Source organism: Spermophilus citellus (genome assembly GCF_964194105.1).
Source record: "Spermophilus citellus genome assembly, chromosome: 13".
Lineage (NCBI taxonomy): Eukaryota > Metazoa > Chordata > Mammalia > Rodentia > Sciuridae > Spermophilus > Spermophilus citellus.
Genome location: NC_138193.1, coordinates 81,073,388 through 81,091,233, shown reverse-complemented (window position 1 = coordinate 81,091,233; position 17,846 = coordinate 81,073,388). Strand labels below are relative to the sequence as shown.

At 37.9% G+C, this 17,846-nt stretch overlaps 1 protein-coding gene across 2 annotated transcripts in view; it reads left to right on the top strand.

Moving 5' to 3' along the window:
- The first annotated feature begins 8,449 nt into the window (after window positions 1-8,449).
- The window catches only part of PLEKHH2 (pleckstrin homology, MyTH4 and FERM domain containing H2), a 116,795-nt gene continuing 107,398 nt past the window's right edge, over window positions 8,450-17,846 (top strand). For both annotated transcript variants that reach the window (XM_081264070.1, XM_081264071.1), the window contains exons 1-2: window positions 8,450-8,724; window positions 16,192-16,321. In XM_081264070.1, coding sequence (XP_081120196.1) covers window positions 16,199-16,321 — 123 coding nt within the window. In that variant the 5' untranslated portion in view covers window positions 8,450-8,724; window positions 16,192-16,198. The remainder of the gene's footprint in view (window positions 8,725-16,191; window positions 16,322-17,846) is intronic.

Here is a 17,846-nt window from a genome sequence, read left to right as displayed (position 1 = left end):
CTCAACTGATATGTGCATGAAGTGACTTATTCATTGTACAGGAAAAAAATCTAAATTCTAATTTTATTCCTTTGGTATTATTCATATAACAATTTGCAATAAAGAACTTACTAGTGTGCTTTTATATGATTACATGTCAGCATATATATAAAATAAATGAATATACAAATAGGGTTAATTTAAAGCTTTTATAGTTTTTAAACTACAATGAATAGTAATATGGCAAATAAAACTAAGGATATATTATACTAAATTTAGCATTTTAATAAAATGTAACTTTCTTAATAACAAATCCTATAAATTATCTTATATATATTTATATTTTAAAAAATTATTATATCTAATATTATTATTTATATTAATTGTGTGTGTGTTTGTCTTTTCTTTGGTGTTGTTCATGCTAAGCATATACTCTAATACTGAGCTATACATTCGCAGTCTTTAGATGCCATATTTAACTCCAGATACAAAAGAAAATTAGACAATTTAAAATCAATATCTGCTCAGCTATTGTTTTCTCTTTGACATATATTTCACTTAATTCTAACAAATTTGAAGAGGCAGAGATAACTTTAAAATATAGATATAGGCAACATCTTCCAAATTCATTTGCATATTTTGTTAATCTGTTAAGGATAATTTAAAATTATATTCAATGACCAGTGTTTTGTATCTGTTTAGTAGAAAGTGTCTTTGCATTCAAACATTTGTTAATTAACTTAAACATTTATCTAAGGTCTTAAAGTTAATTAAATATTTGGAAGTTACAATTTAGACAACACATTAATCCTCATGATTTATAACATTTTAAGAAGTTCATAAAATTAAACCCTTTAAGCAGACATGCATTATCAATTCATTTAGCAAAATACAGGTTTTTTTTTGTTTTGTTTTCATTTTGGCAGTACTGGGGATTGAACCTAGGGGGGCTCTACCACTTAGTTACAACCCCAGGCCTCTTTCTTTATTTCTTAATTTTTTTAAAAAAAGCCTATAAATTCACATTATTTCTTTAAGAGAGAGAGAGAGAATTTTTTAATATTTATTTTTTAGTTCTCGGCAGACACAACATCTTTGTTGGTATGTGGTGCTGAGGATCGAACCTGGGCCTCACGCATGCCAGGCGAGCGCACTACTGCTTGAGCCACATCCCCAGCCCTATTTCTTAAATTTTGAGACAAGGTCTCACTAAGTTGCTGAGGCTGGCCTTGAACTTAGGATCCTTTTCCCTCAGCCTCCCAAGTGGCTGGGATTACAGTTATGTGTCACCACAGCTGCTAGTTATATACAGTTGTATACATGTAATTTTTAATTTAAAGCAGATTATGGGCGCAGTGATAATTTAACTAATTCATAAAACCAGTGTAGGGATTTTAAGAAGTTTGAATCACAAGAAATTTAACCTTACTGGGTGTGGTGGTGCATGCCTGTAATTCCAGGGGCTCAAGAGGCTGAGGCAGGAGGATCATGAGTTCAAAGCCAGCCTCAGCAACTTAGTGAGGCCTTAGCAACTCAGTGAAATCCTGTCTCTAAAAAAATGTACAAAAAAAGGGCTGGAGATGTGGCTTAGTGGTTAAGTGTTCCTGGGTTCAATCCCTGGTATCAAAAAAGAAAAGGAAAGAAAAGAAATTTGACCTTGACTTTGAACAAGCTGTTATGCTGACATTATTTTTACATGGTGAACTAATTTTTACAGACTTTCAGTCGTGACAAAAACGCTTTTATCTTAGAGTTAAAGCCTTTTCTTCTTATCTCCTAGCTGTTATGTGGGCCATTATGTAAATATACTTTTTAATGTCAACAAGAAGAAACACAGATTAATAAAACTATTTTCTTCTTTTAGATGGAATTGACTGCTTATCTAGACTATATTCCTAGAGGGAGCATGCAAGTAAACATTTTTTCAAAATTAATTAATCCTTGAAGTTTCTCAAGAGAAAGAAAATGAGAAAAAAAAAAGAACAGAAAAAAAAATGCAAGGGAGCCAAGTTCAGACAAATATGAAATTTTTTTTCATAAAAAGCTAATTATATTCCCTTGGCAAGAAAAGGGAAGAAGTTTAGAACTCAAAAAATAAATTCTACATGTATACACACAAAAGAGAGAGAGACATGCAGTTGGTTTCGACAAACTTGAGTCCTTGACAATTTTATCAAGCCATACAATTAAAATGTCAGGTCTTATTAATCCCCAAAGTACAAAAATGAAGGAGGGGTTGTTTCTTAGGTTAAACACAATTTTTGCTCCTTTAGACAAGCAAGACAGATAATCTCCTCAGGAGGATTTCTTCACTCTTTTGTTCTGGTATGCTTCTTGAATGAACAATCTTATTCATGTCAAAATTTCTCCAAATTGGCTTTGGCATTCCACATTTTCCCTGGTAAAATGGTGCTAGTTAAAAAATAAAGTGTAGAAGTTATCATACAAGGAAAAGGCAGGAGGGATGAAGGTGTTGGGGCACATTTTCAAACAGAGAAAACATGTGAGAACACAATGATCTGGAAGGAAGGTGGTTGGCTTCGTGTCTCTGGAAGTTGGCCAAAGGCCAACTGTAGCTAATACAGAGCTGAATAAAATCGTCTAATTTGGTGCACATGAAATTCAACAGAACAGTTCTCAGGGAAACAAAGACAAAAGCTGAGGGAGAAGTCCTCATAATGTTTGTAAAGGTGACCCAAGGAGAAGGTTCTGCTAATTGCAAGCTGGTCTGTGGTGACCTTTGACCCTCCTAGCCCTTGAGGCTGACTCAAATGTATTAGACTTATGTCATTCTCGCCTTACAGTTTTCCTTTTATAGATAAATACTCAAAATGCTAGTTGAGAAGAAGCAGGTGTTAGAGGGCTAAAAATAATTTTGTCAAAGAACAATAAAAATCTGGCTAAAAGAAAATGTCTAGCCGGGCTTAGTGATGTGTATCTGTAGTCCAAGCTTCGTATTGATTTGAGGGTATAACAGAGAACTGCCACACTAAAATTCAAAGTATAAGGCCACTATATGAATTTGGTTAAGTAAAGAGAAGACTTTAAAAACAATGATGCAAGTAATTACTTTTTTATTTTAATTGTTAATTCAAAATGTTGTTGCCAAGTTATCCTGTGTTACTTTAGGCTCAGAGAGAAATCAACCTCTTCAGTTCAACTAAACATTGACTCTCTTCTGTTCCTATATGCATCCATATGCAGCTCTTACTCATTTTTACACTTTTTTTCCCTTTATCTGCCCGTTTCTTCTAACCTTCCTGCTGTGTCTCTGCTCAATTTTCTCTGTGTTGAATCTTGCAGCTCAACACCTCAATATTTGACTGTTAAGACTGGAGACCAGCAAGCGACGCCTGACCTCTGAACCTACAGCTGGTCAGGATGGCTTAAGTCTTCCTTTTGGACACCCCCAAACCATTCATTCATTTGTTCATTCACTCACTCTCACAGGCTAGTGCCTCCTGTCATGGGCTGGGCTGGGACTGTCTGCCACTGTCCCTCCCCAACAATACAGTGATCAGTTCCTTCTGATTTACCAAACCTTCCCCAGTTCAGGTCCCCGGTCCTTTCTGAGTATTCCCTGCTTGTCACCACCCAGGTGACCTCAGCTTTCTCCAACATCTTTTGAAAAATCTCATTTCATTTTACAATTATCACACAATATATAAAATTATGTTTTTTTTTAAAGTATTTTTTTAATTGTCGATGGACCTTTTATTTATTTATATGCAGTGCTGAGAATTGAATCCAGTGCCTCATGCATGCTACTGAGCTATAACCCCAGCCCAATATTATATTTTTACAACATGTCTTTTCTCTATTTTTGTTATATTATGGGAAGTTTTACTGTGGTTTTTGTTCCTTTACTTTTGGATTAAACTATCTCATTATGCAAGTGGGGTGGGGTGGACTTTTCGTTGTCAGGTATAATAAAGTTCTATACCAGAATGGCAGCCTCTGCCAGCTAAGTTCTGACCCCAAACATGATAAATCGTTTATTTGCATTTAACACTTTTATACTGATGGATCACTATCTTCTTTTGTGACTTTCATATGCAGTCTTTTTTTTTAACTTCACAAGCCCTGACCTAACCACTGCTGACTATCCATCCCTCTTATTTGCTTTAATAGTTCTTCTCCTCTTTTCCATTGCCTTAAAGTAAGTGATGCTCAGAGTTCTACCCAGTGCTTTTTTATTTCTTTTGTACATACCTGTTCCTTTCCATGGTCTTACCAATGCCCATTAAACTCTCATGAGCTCCAGCACTCCTGGTCCTGGCCTTGTCCTCCTATGGACTTTTGTTCACAACCAATCTGTGACAGCAGGGGCCAGCTCACCTGATGAGGTAAGGTTTAAAAGAGTCCTGACTTCAATGTAGACCCAAAGAAGTGAGCAAGTCTTTATGCCTTAGGCCCTGGGGATATGCTGCTATAGTGTGGCTATAGTTTGTTCCCTACCCAAGCTTGGTGTGATGGTTTGGTATGGTGGAACCTAGTGGAAGGTAATTAAGTCATGACATACCTGATTTTGTTTGGTTTCTGAAAAAAGTACTTCAAAGCTTCAATGGATTCCCATTCTTTTGGAATAATAAATATAATCTTGGTACTCAAAGTGTATCCCTAGGTCTTGTTAGAAATGCAAAATTTTAATTGCCATCCTGGACCTATTGATCCTGAATCTGCATTTTAACAAGATTTCTATAAAAGTACAAAAAGCCCTTTCTTATCTTTTTTTTTTTTTTGGTGGGGGGGGTGCTACCAGGGATTGAACTCAGGGGCACTTGACCACTGAGCCACATCCCCAGCCCTATTTTGTATTTTATTTGGGACAGGGTCTCACTGAGTTGCTTAGTGCCTTGCAGTTGCTGAGGCTGGCTTTGAACTTGTGATCCTCCTACCTCAGCCCTGAGCCACTGGGATCACAGGCATGTGGTGGCACATGGCACAGATAGTCCTTTCGTCAAGGCCTCCTGTGGTCTGCTCCTCCTTCGCTGGTAGCCTTCTCATGTTGTGCTTTTTCCCTGGCTTATTGTGCCCCTGCCTCTGATGATCTGATGACCTCCATTCTGTCCCCTCATGTTTTATGCTCCTCCCCACCATAGGGTCTGGTCCCTGCAGTTCATACCATCTGGAATGTTCTTCCCATCATCTCCTTGCTGGCTCCTAGTTGATTCTTTCAGACTCTTGCTCAAATGTCATTTGAAGAAAGCTTCTTGACTCCCACGCCGGGGCCAAGACTCCTTATATACTTGCATGATCCCTTTTGCTTTTCCTTTAGAGCACCTAATGTACATTTTAATTATATATTTATTTGTGTCAATATTTAGTGAATGCATATCTCTCTTCCTAGGTTATAAATCCATGAAGACAGAGATGTCTGTTTCAGTAATCCAACAGAAATATCTTTTTGGCATATCTTTGTGTTCTTCATAACTTAGTACAGTGCCTGGAATATAATCAATATTCAAGAAAATGTATTCCTTGCCACCTTTGTTCAGGATATACTTACAGTGCATATTCATTCAACAAGTATTTATTGTGTATCTACTATGTGCCAGGCCCTGTGCTAGATGGTGGATATATATGAAAGCAAAACCAGACAGTGTTTCTTCTCTTGTGGCACTTACAGTATAGTGGGGTACTATGGTTGTTACTGCTGTTGACCGGTGACGAGTCCTTGCTTCCCCAATGTTGAAGAATAACACCAGAGAAGCATGCCGAGGTGAGGTCAGAGTAGAAATTAGAAGTTTTTTAAAGGACAGCAGAAAAGACTTCTCCCTCCCGGAGGAAGAAGGGGACCCAAGAGGAATCCATGGAAGTGCGGTTGTCTCTCCATTTTATAGTTTTGGTGATGGAATGTAGGTGGGAAGGCCCGAGGGTGGGACACAGGTGGGCCAAAGAAGTAATCTGGTCAGGAAGGACTTCATTAACACTTCTTTGGGATGGGCTATCTTCAAATCTGCTGGGGGCTATTTCCTGGACTTTATTAACATTTCAAGAGTTGCTCAACTTTTCCGGGAATTCATCCTCATGGCCTCCATTTTAGATATCACTCGATATTAGACCCGATTTACCTAACTACACTGATTACCTAACTTTAAATCTGGCTTCATGGTTTGGGTCTAGAATGTCCTCCCCAAATCTCATGTTCAAAGTATGGTCTTCAATGCAGCAAAATTCAGAGGTGGGGCTTTTAGGCAATGATTGGGTTATGAAGGTTTTGACTTCATCAGTGGATTAATCCACTTGGTGGATTATTGCGCTGATAATGGACTACTGAAGTAGGACCTAATTGGAGGAAGTTCCTACCTGAGCGCATAGAAAGTGTTTATCGTCTCTCCTGCCCTTTCATTTCTCTCTCTGTCCATTCTGGCTCCCACTAGCTGATGGCTTGACTCCTCAATACACTTCTACCATGATATAATACTGCCTTGGAGTCAGAAGAACATGGACTGAATCCTCAGAAACTGTAAGCCAAAATAAATCTTTCCTACTTTAAGTTGTTCTTGTCAAGTAGTTTGGTCACAGCTATGAAAAGCTGATTAAAACATGAAAGGAAGAAATCCAATAATAGCAAATAAACTAAGACAAACAGGTATAAAACAAGGGTAGTATCACTATGAACATTCATGAAATCTGTTCAGAGATATTTTCTTTCCATGGCTACCTAATATAAAACCCAAAACTGACAGGTACTTTTCTTTTTAAAAACATCTTTGAGATATAATTCATATAAAATAAAATCCACCCATTTAAATTATAAATGCCCATGGGTTTTTGCATATTCACAAGTTTGTTCAACTATCACTACTAATTTTAGAATTTTTTTTGCCCCAAAAAGAAAGCTTGCTTCCATTGGCCATCACCTCCATCCTTCCCAGCCACTAATTGACTGTCTCTCTGGGTTTGCCTCTTCTGGACATTTCATATAAATGGAGTCATAAACTAAATGCTGTTTTGTGATTGGCTTCTTTCATTTAGCCTATTTTTCAACACTTAGCCAATGTGCAACATGTATTAGTACTTTTATTTATTTATTTATTTTTATTGATGAATAATATTCCGTTGTACCATGTATTTTTCTTAGCACAGCCAGAAACAGGATGCTGGTCCACATTTTTCTCCAGAGCCAACAGATTCAGTTTGTCATTTTTCCAGAAAAAGGTGACAGTAAGTTAATGTTGGCTGAGCCTTACAGGGGTGGCACCCGTGTTTAGAAAACTGCTTTTCATGAGTGATCTTATTCACTCAGTTCTCTAAAGTCTATTCAGTATTTCTGACTCACAAGAGGGAAGTGATTCTATTTTAGCATTCTTTCTTTTTCTCCTGCTTGGTCTCTTTTGACTTGCTGTGTTAAATTATGCAAGTCACTTAAACTCTGTTTATTTAACTCCTGCGTGCTCTGTAAAATAAGCCCAGTTCAGCCTGCTTGTTTGCCAAGGCTGTTTGGAGACAATTTTTCATATGATATGCATCATCAGCTCCCACAGAAGGCAAAAGGAATTTGATGTGTGGGGGTAGTCTGGGATCTAGTCCAAAATTAGTGCTCATCTGGAAGAAATATGGAAGCCTGATACTCGTCTCCTCACTTGCTGGCCTTTTATTTGTTTTCACTTATTGTCCTCCCTTTGAGGAACTTTGTAAATCTGTTTTGTGAATTTTTTTTCTTTATGAGATCACCTTAAAAAAAAAAAAGATTGCAGTGAAAAAAGCCTTCTGGGATTCTTTGTTGACCAACTGTGAATCAAAGGGAGTAATTTGTCTGACCTAGTTTTGTGACCTGGGAAGAATTACCCATAACTTTCAGAATTTGTCCCCCTCCTCTCTCCTCTCCTTTTACCCTGAACTGACCTCAGCTTGGGATGTAAAATCCAGTTAGATTTAAAATACCATTCATGCAATATGCAAATCCTTGCTTTCAAAGGCTTGCAGTCTGGTAGAGAGATAGGGAGTAAGTGCCAAGAGGGGCAAAACCCTAGATGTTCAGGGAGCAGAAACAATAGATTTCTGCTAGGTGGAGAGAGAGGCATGGTTTTGAACTGTGTCTTAAGGGATAGTTAAAACTTTCAAAGGCGGCATGCAAAGGAAATAGCTTGTAAATGTTCCCAGGGGGCGTCCTTGGGGGTGGGGAGGTGCACAGCAGTGGTCTCAGGTGTAAAGGCAGCTGTGAACAATAAACCTGAGCAGGTAGAATGGAGGCCTTGAACACTGGACAAGGGAATCTGTTCTTGGTAATTTGAGCAAAAGGAAGTCAATGAAGGTTTCTGGCAAGGTGTAAAACAAAACTGCCCTTAAGGACAATTAACTCGCCTGGAGCATGAAGGATGGACTCAACAAGAGAGATTTCAGACTGGGAGACTTAAGCAGGAGGATGGTATAATAATAGTCCAGCCGGGCAGAGGCACTAGAAAGTACGTGACCGACCTCTACAACAAGGTCTGAGGTCTAGATGTGAGGAAGGCTCGGGGTACACGGGTCAGGACAGAACTACTTGGAAAGGAGACTGGGAAGAGCCAAAGTTATAGACACACTCTTCAGTGACGACGGGTGGTCGTCCGTGGTCCCCGATTGGCTATCCCGGCCGCCAGTCCCGGGAAGGGGTGGCGCCCTTTCCCCGCCCGCCGGGGGCTCCTAGAGAGGCGGGCGCGGGCTGAGAGCCGGGAGAGCCCGGGGAGCCCGGGAAGCCCGGGATCAGGCGCAGCCGGCTGGGACATTGGGTGCTGCCACCGGGGACCCGCAGCAGAGGTAAGCAGAAGGGAAGTACCCGGAGCCGGGGGACGACCCCAGCGTCTCGGCCACTCCGGGATCCCCGCCCCCTCGGGAGAGTGCCGTCCGCGGGGCTCATGGAGCGGAGGATGGGGACCGCGGGCCGAGCCCGCGGCTGGGATCCGGAGGATGGAGCGGCTGGCGCAGCTCTAGACCCCAAGTCTCCCGCTGCAGCCCGGGTCTGCCCCCAGGTCTGGGTCTCTTCTGCAGGGGTGGGTTGGGGGCGGTGGCCCGCACCCCTACGTCCCCTGGGCTCCTGTGACGTTTTGTTTGAAAACCCAGAGCCCGGGTTTCTGGCCCTGCGCCTGTGGTCCTTGTGGGCACAGCGGGGCCCCAGGTTAGAGATGCCCCCGCAGTTAGGGATGCTGCGGCTTGGCCTCGGCTTATGGGGAGCCCCACTGTGATCACCCGGGAGAAACTTCTCAAAACTTTAAAGAGCCATTTTCTACACCTCGAGTTGCCGGGACGTCAAAGTGCCCTAAGGTGACCTACCGTGAAACTACGCTGTCCCCGAAGTCAGTAGACCAATTTTTTTTTTTTTTAAAGAGAGAGTGAGAGAGGAGAGAGAGAGAGAGAGAGAGAGAGAGAGAGAGAGAGAGAGAGAGAGAGAGAGAGAGAATTTTAATATTTATTTTTTAGTTCTCGGCGGACACAACATCTTTGTTGGTATGTGGTGCTGAGGATCCAACCCGGGCCGCACGCATGCCAGGCGAGCGCGCTACCGCTGAGCCACATCCCCAGCCCCAATAGACCACTTTTTAAAAGATGGAACATTTTAGCCGTGGTATTCTGAGCGCGAGACACTGAGAAGAGAAGTCGAACCATCTGTGCTGTGAAAGCACTAGTGCTGGGCTACCTGCGGGTCACTACTTTCTTTGTGAAAATTCCTATCTTTGCAAGTCTGGACGCACCGCTCAGTGCGTGCCTGAGGAGTGTGGGGCGAGGAGCAGGCTGTTTGGGGCAGTGCCACCGAAGGGCAGGCGTGGCCGAAGTGGGGCTAGGTGGTGGCGGTAAGGTTCTTTAAACAAGGCATGTCTCAGTCTGGTCAAGAAAGGCATCTTTTCTGCTAAAAAGGAAAAAAAAAAAAAGAAGAGCACAGTTACCTGATCCAGTTAAGCTGTCCCTTAAGAGAAGAGAACTAAAGAATGTGAGAGGTTAACTCTGAACTCCATCAGAGTAAACCAAAGGAGATGAATCTTTACTTCTGGGGTTTTGTAAGAGAAACAGGAAGTCAGAGATTCAGAGAAAAGAGCATTCATTCCACAATTGTAAACAGTTTATTTTGTGTCAGTATGTATTTTCAAAAGTTATTGAAGGTATTTGGAAAACTCAAGACTTTTTCTTGTCCCCTGCAGAGAAGATAGAGCACTTTCAGATTCAGAATATATATTGGTTATAGCCCCCCAAATGGTATAGTTCTATAACATCGGTGGTAATATTTATTGTTCATAGAATTCTTAACTACTCAATATAATGCATTAGTGCAAGCTACTTCTGTACTTTTATACACTGATATTATAGAATGAAATGAGGAAACCAGGTGTCTAGACCTCAGTGTGGACCAATCTGAAGCTTTGAAAAAAATTTTTTCTGGTGGTATTAAAGATTGAATCCAGGACCCACACATGCTGGGGAAGTGTTATAACATGGAGCTACATCCTCAGCCCCTTTAAAAATATATTTTTATTTCAAGAGGTGGGGGGTCTTACCAAGTTGCCCAGGTTGACCTAGAGCTTGGTAGTCCTCCTGCCTCCCTAGTAGCTGGGGTTATAGTCTGTCTTCACTGCTTCTCCTGCAGTTTTGAATTTTTTTTACTATGACCCAATTAAAATGGAATGCAGATGTTAAGTGCCAATATAATAAAATTCTTAAAGCATTACTACCTCATTGTAAAATACATAATTAGCATAACTGAAAAATAGGTGTGTTTAGTTTTGATGTTATTTGTTGTGTCTTTTTTTCATAGCAAAGTGTTTTAGGTAAGCTATATGCATGATGCTTTTATTTTTGAAGTTAAGTTACCCTTTTTTAAAAAAACTTTTTTTAGTTGTAGATGGACACAATACCTTTATTTAGCATTTTTTATATGGTCCTGGGGATTGAACCCAGTGCCTTATGCATGCTGGGCAAGCGCTCTACCACTGAACCACAACCCTGGCCCAACAGTTACCTCTTAATTATTTGAGTTAATGATGACATTCTTGGAAGAGATAATAACCACATATAATGGATCATTAAATGATCTATTTGTAAATGTGTTTTTAGTGTACATCCACTTAAACTACTACTTTTTCTTTATTTGTTCATAAATTTGTGCTTTTTATCAAGATGTAATTCAGAAACCATAAAATTTACCCTTCTAAAACTGTGCAATTCAGTGATTTTTAGTATATTTTCAAAGTTGTGCAATCATCACCACAATCTAATTCTAGATTATTTTATCACCCCCCAAAAGAAATCCCAGTCCCCATTGCCCTTTTATCATAGCCCCTGAGAACCACTAACTGCTTTCTGTCTCTCTTTCTGGTTTGTTTCACTTATAATAATGTTTCAAGGTAGATCCATTTTTATAGGCTGTAGTGGTATTTAATTCCTTTTTGTATCTGAATAATATTCCATTGTTGTTTATATCACATTTTGTTTATCCATCCACTTGAGGGTGGACACTGGGTTGTTTCCTCTTTTTGGCTTTTATGATAGGATGTTATAAATATCTGTGCACAGGTTTTTGTGAGAACCATGTATTCAATTCCCTTGGCTCTATACTTCATATTGGAGTTGCTGGGTCATAAGGTAACTGAACTTTGGAGGAACTGTTAAACTATTTCCAAAGCAGCTGCAATATTTTTGCAATACCACTAGTAATATATGAGGGTTCCAATTTCTTCACATTCTGACCAACAATTGTTAGTATATGTTCTTTTTCATTTTATCTATCCTATTTGGTATGAAATAGAATGTCCTTATGGCTTTGATTTTTCACTTTCTTGTATAGTGAATGATGGTGAACATCTTTTCATGTGCTTATTGGCCATTTTTATCTCCTTTGGAGAAATGTCTATTCAGATACTTTGGCCATTTTTCAATTGGGTTGTCTCTTTTTACTGCTGAATTGTAGAGTCCTTTATATCTTCTGGACACAAGCCCCTTATCAAGTACATGATTTGCAAATATGCTGTCTCCCTCTCCATTTTGTAATTTTTTTAACTTTCTTGATTGTGTCCTTTTAAGCTCCAATTCTTAATTTTTTTAAAAACAATTTTAAAGATATTGATGGATCTTTATTTTATTCATTTATATGTGGTGTTGAAATCAAACCCAGTGCCTCACACATGCTAGGCAGGCGCTCTCCCACTGAGCCACAACCCCAGCCAACAATTTTTAAATTTTGATGAGGTCTAATTTATCAATTTCAGTTATTTGTTCTTTAGAACATATCTAAGAAACTATGTCCTGGTTCAAGCTCCTGAAGATTTATACCTGTTTTCATCAAAGAGTTTTAGAACTTTGGCCCTTACATTTAGGTCTTTGATCCTTTTGGGGTTAATTTGTGTATATGGTATATGAAGTAAGGATCCAAATTAATTCTTGTGCATTTGGGCATCCAACTGTCTAAGCATTGTTTGTTTAAAATACTATTCTTTCTCCCATTGAGTTGTCTTGATACCCTTGCCAAAAGTCAGTTGAGTGTAAAGGTGAAATGTTATTTCTAGATTCAACTTTATTCCATTGACCTATATATTATGTCTATCCTTATGCAAGTATCCTGCAGTCCTATGATTTGTGCCTTTGCAGTAAGTTTAGAAAGTTAAATGTGTGAGTCCTTAAACTTTTAAAAAATTATTTTGGCTATTCTAGGTCCCTTGAATTTCCCTCTAAATTTTAGGATTAACTTGTTTCTGCAAAAGAAATAGTTGCACTTTTTGAAGGGATTGCATTAAATATGCCATCTTCACAGATTCAGTCTTCCAATCCATGAGTATGCAATTTCTTTCATTTATGTAGATCTTTAATGGCTTTCATGGATTTTTTGGAGTTTTCAAAGTACAAGTCTTGCAAATTTAGCAAGTTTTGTATTTTATTGATTTTGATGATAGAGTAAAGGGTACATTTTCTTAATTTAGGTTTTGAATTTTTCCTTGCGAGTATACAGAAGAACAATTGATTTTTTATATATTGATTCAGTTTCCTGAAATCTTGCTCAACTCACTATTCCTTAGAATAATTCTAAGGAATCATGCATGTCATCTGCAAATGGAGATAGTTTTACTTTCTTTCCAACCTGGTTGCTTTTTATTTTGTTTTCTTGCCCTTTCTAGTACCATGTTGAAATGCTGAATAGAAGTAATGAAAGCAGACATCCTTGTCTTGTTCATGACTTTATTGGGACAACTTTCAATCATTTACCAGTGTGTATGATGTGAACCGTGGGCTTTTTATAGATGTCATTTATTAGGTTGGGGAAATTTCCTTCTTCTTTTTTCTGAGGAGGGGGTGGGCCGTGCTGGCGATTGAACCCAGGGACTTGTGCATGAGAGGCAAGCACTCTACCAACTGTGCTATATTCCTAGCTCCAAGGGAGAAATTTCCTTCTATTGCTGGTGTGTTGAATGCCTTTATTATGGGGGCTATGTATTTTCTTAAGCGTTTTTCTGAGTTGTTGAGATGATTGTGTGGTTTTCATATGGTATATTACCTTGATTCATTTTATTAATTTGCTGAGAAATATGTACTCCTTATGTTATTTTTGACTGTAGGCTGGGAATGTAGCTCAGTGGCATGAGCAAGGACCTGGGTTCTATCCCTAACACTGCAACAAACAAAACAAAATCTGTAGCCATTTTACACTAGAACATAAACAAGGGGGTATAAATGGAGATCAAGATTTAACCAGCATGAAATAGACTTCTAGTTGCTTAAGACAGAAAAGTGTCCCTACATTTCTGCACAATTGTATGAATGGATCAAGAATTAAGGATGGCTGTTTCATGACTGCTTTTTATTTTTTAATATTTCATCCATATTTTCTTTCCCTGTCTCTTTTAAAGCTAATAATGAGAGAAATCAAATAGTAGAATGATAAAAAGTTTGTGTTTGGCAAATTACATTTCTACTCCTAAAGCATCAATGCTGAAGTGAATCATTAATAGTAAATGCTAATATGGGAAATGAAAAAGATTATTTACAAGGCTAATATTCTAAAAAACAAACAAATAAAACACGGATAAAACAGCGAAGCAAGGATGCTGTAGACACAAAGAAACAAGAAGAGAATGACATCAGCTCTACCATGATGAACTTTCCTTAAACTGTAGCTGGGATTGAAAGGTATCTGGAGGCTTTGACATGGTGGGATACTTTTAATAAAAGTTGTAGCCTTCGTAGAACAATTCTGCTTTTTTTATTTGTTTCTAAAAGATTGAGTGATAATGTCAGTATTAATATAAAAAAGTACATTATGCACAAACCAATACTTATCCTAGGAAAATCTTTCAGTGGGATTTTATTAGCACACAGTTTTTTAAAAGTTGGTGTAGATTTAGGGAGGGGGATAAATGACACTAAATACTGGGAATAAACTTGGTTGTATTTTTATAAAATAACATTTTTCAACTTCAGGACCCTCCAGGGGTAACATGCTCCTCATGTCTGGGGTTTGGCTCTGCAGGAGATCCATTCCTAAAGCAAATTTTATCAGTTCATAGCAAGAACAATTCAGAAATACATTATTTAAACCTTTTATTTTAATAACTCAATAAAACATTAACAATGGGCTGAGGAGGTACCTCATTGGTACAACATTTGCCTAGCATGTGTGAGGCTCTGAGTTTGTTTCCCAGCACTGAAAAAAAAAAAAGAGCAACATTTAAAGTTGCTTTTATGAATCTCAGAGCCAGAAACAATCAATGCTTAATGAAGTAACACCTATTTAAAAACCAGTTCCCTGGCCTCTTGTCTTCCTCCCTATAGTGTTTCTCCTCCAAAAGGAAAGTTAATATCATGGAAAATACTGAGTCCAGATTAATGTAGATGATTCCAAATTTCATATTTATAGGTTTTCTCTTCTTACACCAATAAAAATTATGCACACTTGTCAGGATCATAACTTACCTAGATAAATATGCCAAAGAATTTCTGGCTTGAAGGATAGCCTGGTCTTGGACAAATTCAGAGTGGTGCTAAGTAATAATTTTAGAACAAATCTAATATATATTTGTAGCACTGGTATGGTGTTTCTTTTATGTTATTTTATTATGCTACCAATTGAATCAAACTGTGATACTTCTGTAAATTTAAGAGTGTGGTAAAATTGTAAGCTATGGATTTTAAAAATCTATCTGTTGGACAGAGTTAAAACAATAATAGTACTCTGTGCTGTGCTATTATACTATCCAGAGTTCTGTAAGAAACAGCAAATATTTAATTTGTTCCTCACAATTTACCAGTGAGGAAGGATGGTTTGTGATTGTCAGCATCTTTCTTTTTCCAGATTGAGACACTAAAAGAGAATTAAAATCATGGCATTTGCAGGTAAATGGATATAGTTGTAGAGTATCATGCTAAGTGAAGTAAGCCAATCCCAAAAAACCAAATGCCGAATGTTTTCTCCGATATGTGGATGTTGATCCATATTGGGGATGTCTGGGGGAGCATGGGAGGAATGAAAGAACTTTCGATAGGGCAAAGGGGAGGGAGGGGAAGGGAGGAGGCATGGGGGTAAGAAAGATGGTGGAACGAGATGGACATAATTACTCTATGTATGGTGACATGAATGGTGTGACTCTACTTTGTGTTCAACCAGAGACATGAAAAATTGTGCTCTGTATGTGTACTATGAATTGAAATGCATTCTGCTGTCCTGAATAACAAATTAGAATAAATAAATACATATTTTTTTAAAAAGAAGCTGAATTTGAGGAGCTGGGGTTGTGGCTCAGTGGTAGAGTTCTTACCTAGCATGTGTGAGTTACTGGGTTCAATTCTTAGCACTGCATATAAATAAATAAAATAAAGGTCCATTGACAACAACTAAAAAAAAAAAAGGTGGGGATGTGGCTCAAGCGGTAGCGCGCTCACCTGGCATGCGTGCGGCCCGGGTTGGATCCTCAGCACCACATACCAACAAAGATGTTGTGTCCGCCGAGAACTAAAAAATAAATATTAAAAAAAATTCTCTCTCTCTCTCTCTCTCTCTCTCTCTCTCTCTCTCTCTCTATCTCTCTCTCCCCTCACTCTCTCTTTAAAAAAAAAAAAAAGGTAGGTAACACAGTGGGGCTTCCACCCCTGGCCTGTCTCACTCAGTTCTTTCCATAAAATACACCAGCTTGTGGAATTTATCTTAGAATTTAAAACTTGTGGCTGGATATCATTAGATGGGTGCATTGGGTGATTTAATGGATTATCTTAAGTGCTGATGTTATGCTGTTTGAATGCTTTCTTTTTTAGAATAATTATGGCAGAGCCTTCTGATCCAGAAGGACCAATAGATTGGAAAGAGCGATGCGCAGCTCTGGAGTCTCAGCTTATGAAATTTAGAGTTCAAGCAAGCAAGATACGAGAGCTTTTAGCAGACAAGGTAAGCTTTTCTCTCTAGCCTTTGTTACTAAGTATCAGCTACTCTGGGCCCTTTTCATGTATAACTGAATAAACTCAGTACTTTTGGGGTTAAGCCTTTTGTAAAATAGTATAATTTAACTATTTGCCAAGATTTGAAGCTACATTTGGCATATTCTTTCTCCACTGTTAGGGTAAATTTGGCAGTGGATGAAAAGCATTTTATTTGCAAATATTAGTGGAATATGTGAAAATTGTGTAAGTTTAATGAATGTGACATTCATTCATTCTGGAGAGAAAAGGAGTTCATTTGATTTTGCTAGTGGAATTTAATAGCATTTTAAATTGCTAAATATTTAAGAATATAATTTTAAAGTGATTATAGAATACAAATCCCTATTGGCAGTAAAATGTGTTTATAATGTATTTGAAAAGTATGTACCTGTTTGGAAATTTGTGCTTATTAACTGTATATCATTAAACTATTATTGAGACTAGAATTGAGTTTAATATAATTATATGTTTTTCCTAATAGTTCTAATAATGCAATTAGAATTTTGTGTCACAGGAATTTTGTTTTTGAAAATATGTATATAAACCCAGTACATTCATTCACTCAATCATTTAACACATATTTTTTGAGGGCTAGTTATGTGCCAGACATGGTTCTTTATGTCACAATTACATATGTAAACAGGACAGCCTATGTTTTTGATTCCAGGTGATCTGGATTTTAGATCTGTGCTGTCCATATTTGTTCAATATGAAAGTCACTAGCCACATATGGCCATTGAACATTTCAGATGAGGGTAGTTCACATAGAAATATAAATACATACCAGATTTCAAGGATTTAGTATGAAAGAAAGTAATTTATCTCAGCAATAATTTTTATATGGATTATGTTGAATACTACATTGGCTATTGGGTTAATTGAACAATATTAATTTAATTTTACCTGTTATTTTACTTTCTAATGTGTGTACTAGAAAATTTTAATTATGCATATGGCTCACATTATATTTCTAGACAGTCCTGGATATATATTTGGATGAATGATATCTGTGGTCAGTCAGAACTCAGCAGAAGAATTTCCAGGTGGTTTCTTAAACCCTAGTCCACATAATCTTTTGGGATAGATACTGGTACCCATATCACATCTCCAAACAAGGTCTTAAATCTTCATTGTTGGTCAAGAATCTCTGAGAAGTAGTTTAAGTGAAACATCATTCCATTTATACTTTCATATATATCTTCTTAAATTTTTGTATTTTAAAATCTTTTAGGTAGAAAGACTAAGGTTATCCTATTCACTTTGGGTTAATGATAATCCAGTAATAGTCTTTGAAGAATAAATCCCCAATATCAATGTGCCCTACTGCTATTAGAATAAATTATAGCTCAGAGAAAAAAAATCTCAGTTTGAATATCTCCAAATAGGGAAAACTTATCTTAAGTCAAGGTTAAAGACTAATCTTTGTCTTTTGCTCTTTATATATGTCCTCTCCTGTGTTGTGCTGTGATTTATCTAGTATTTTCCACAACCCC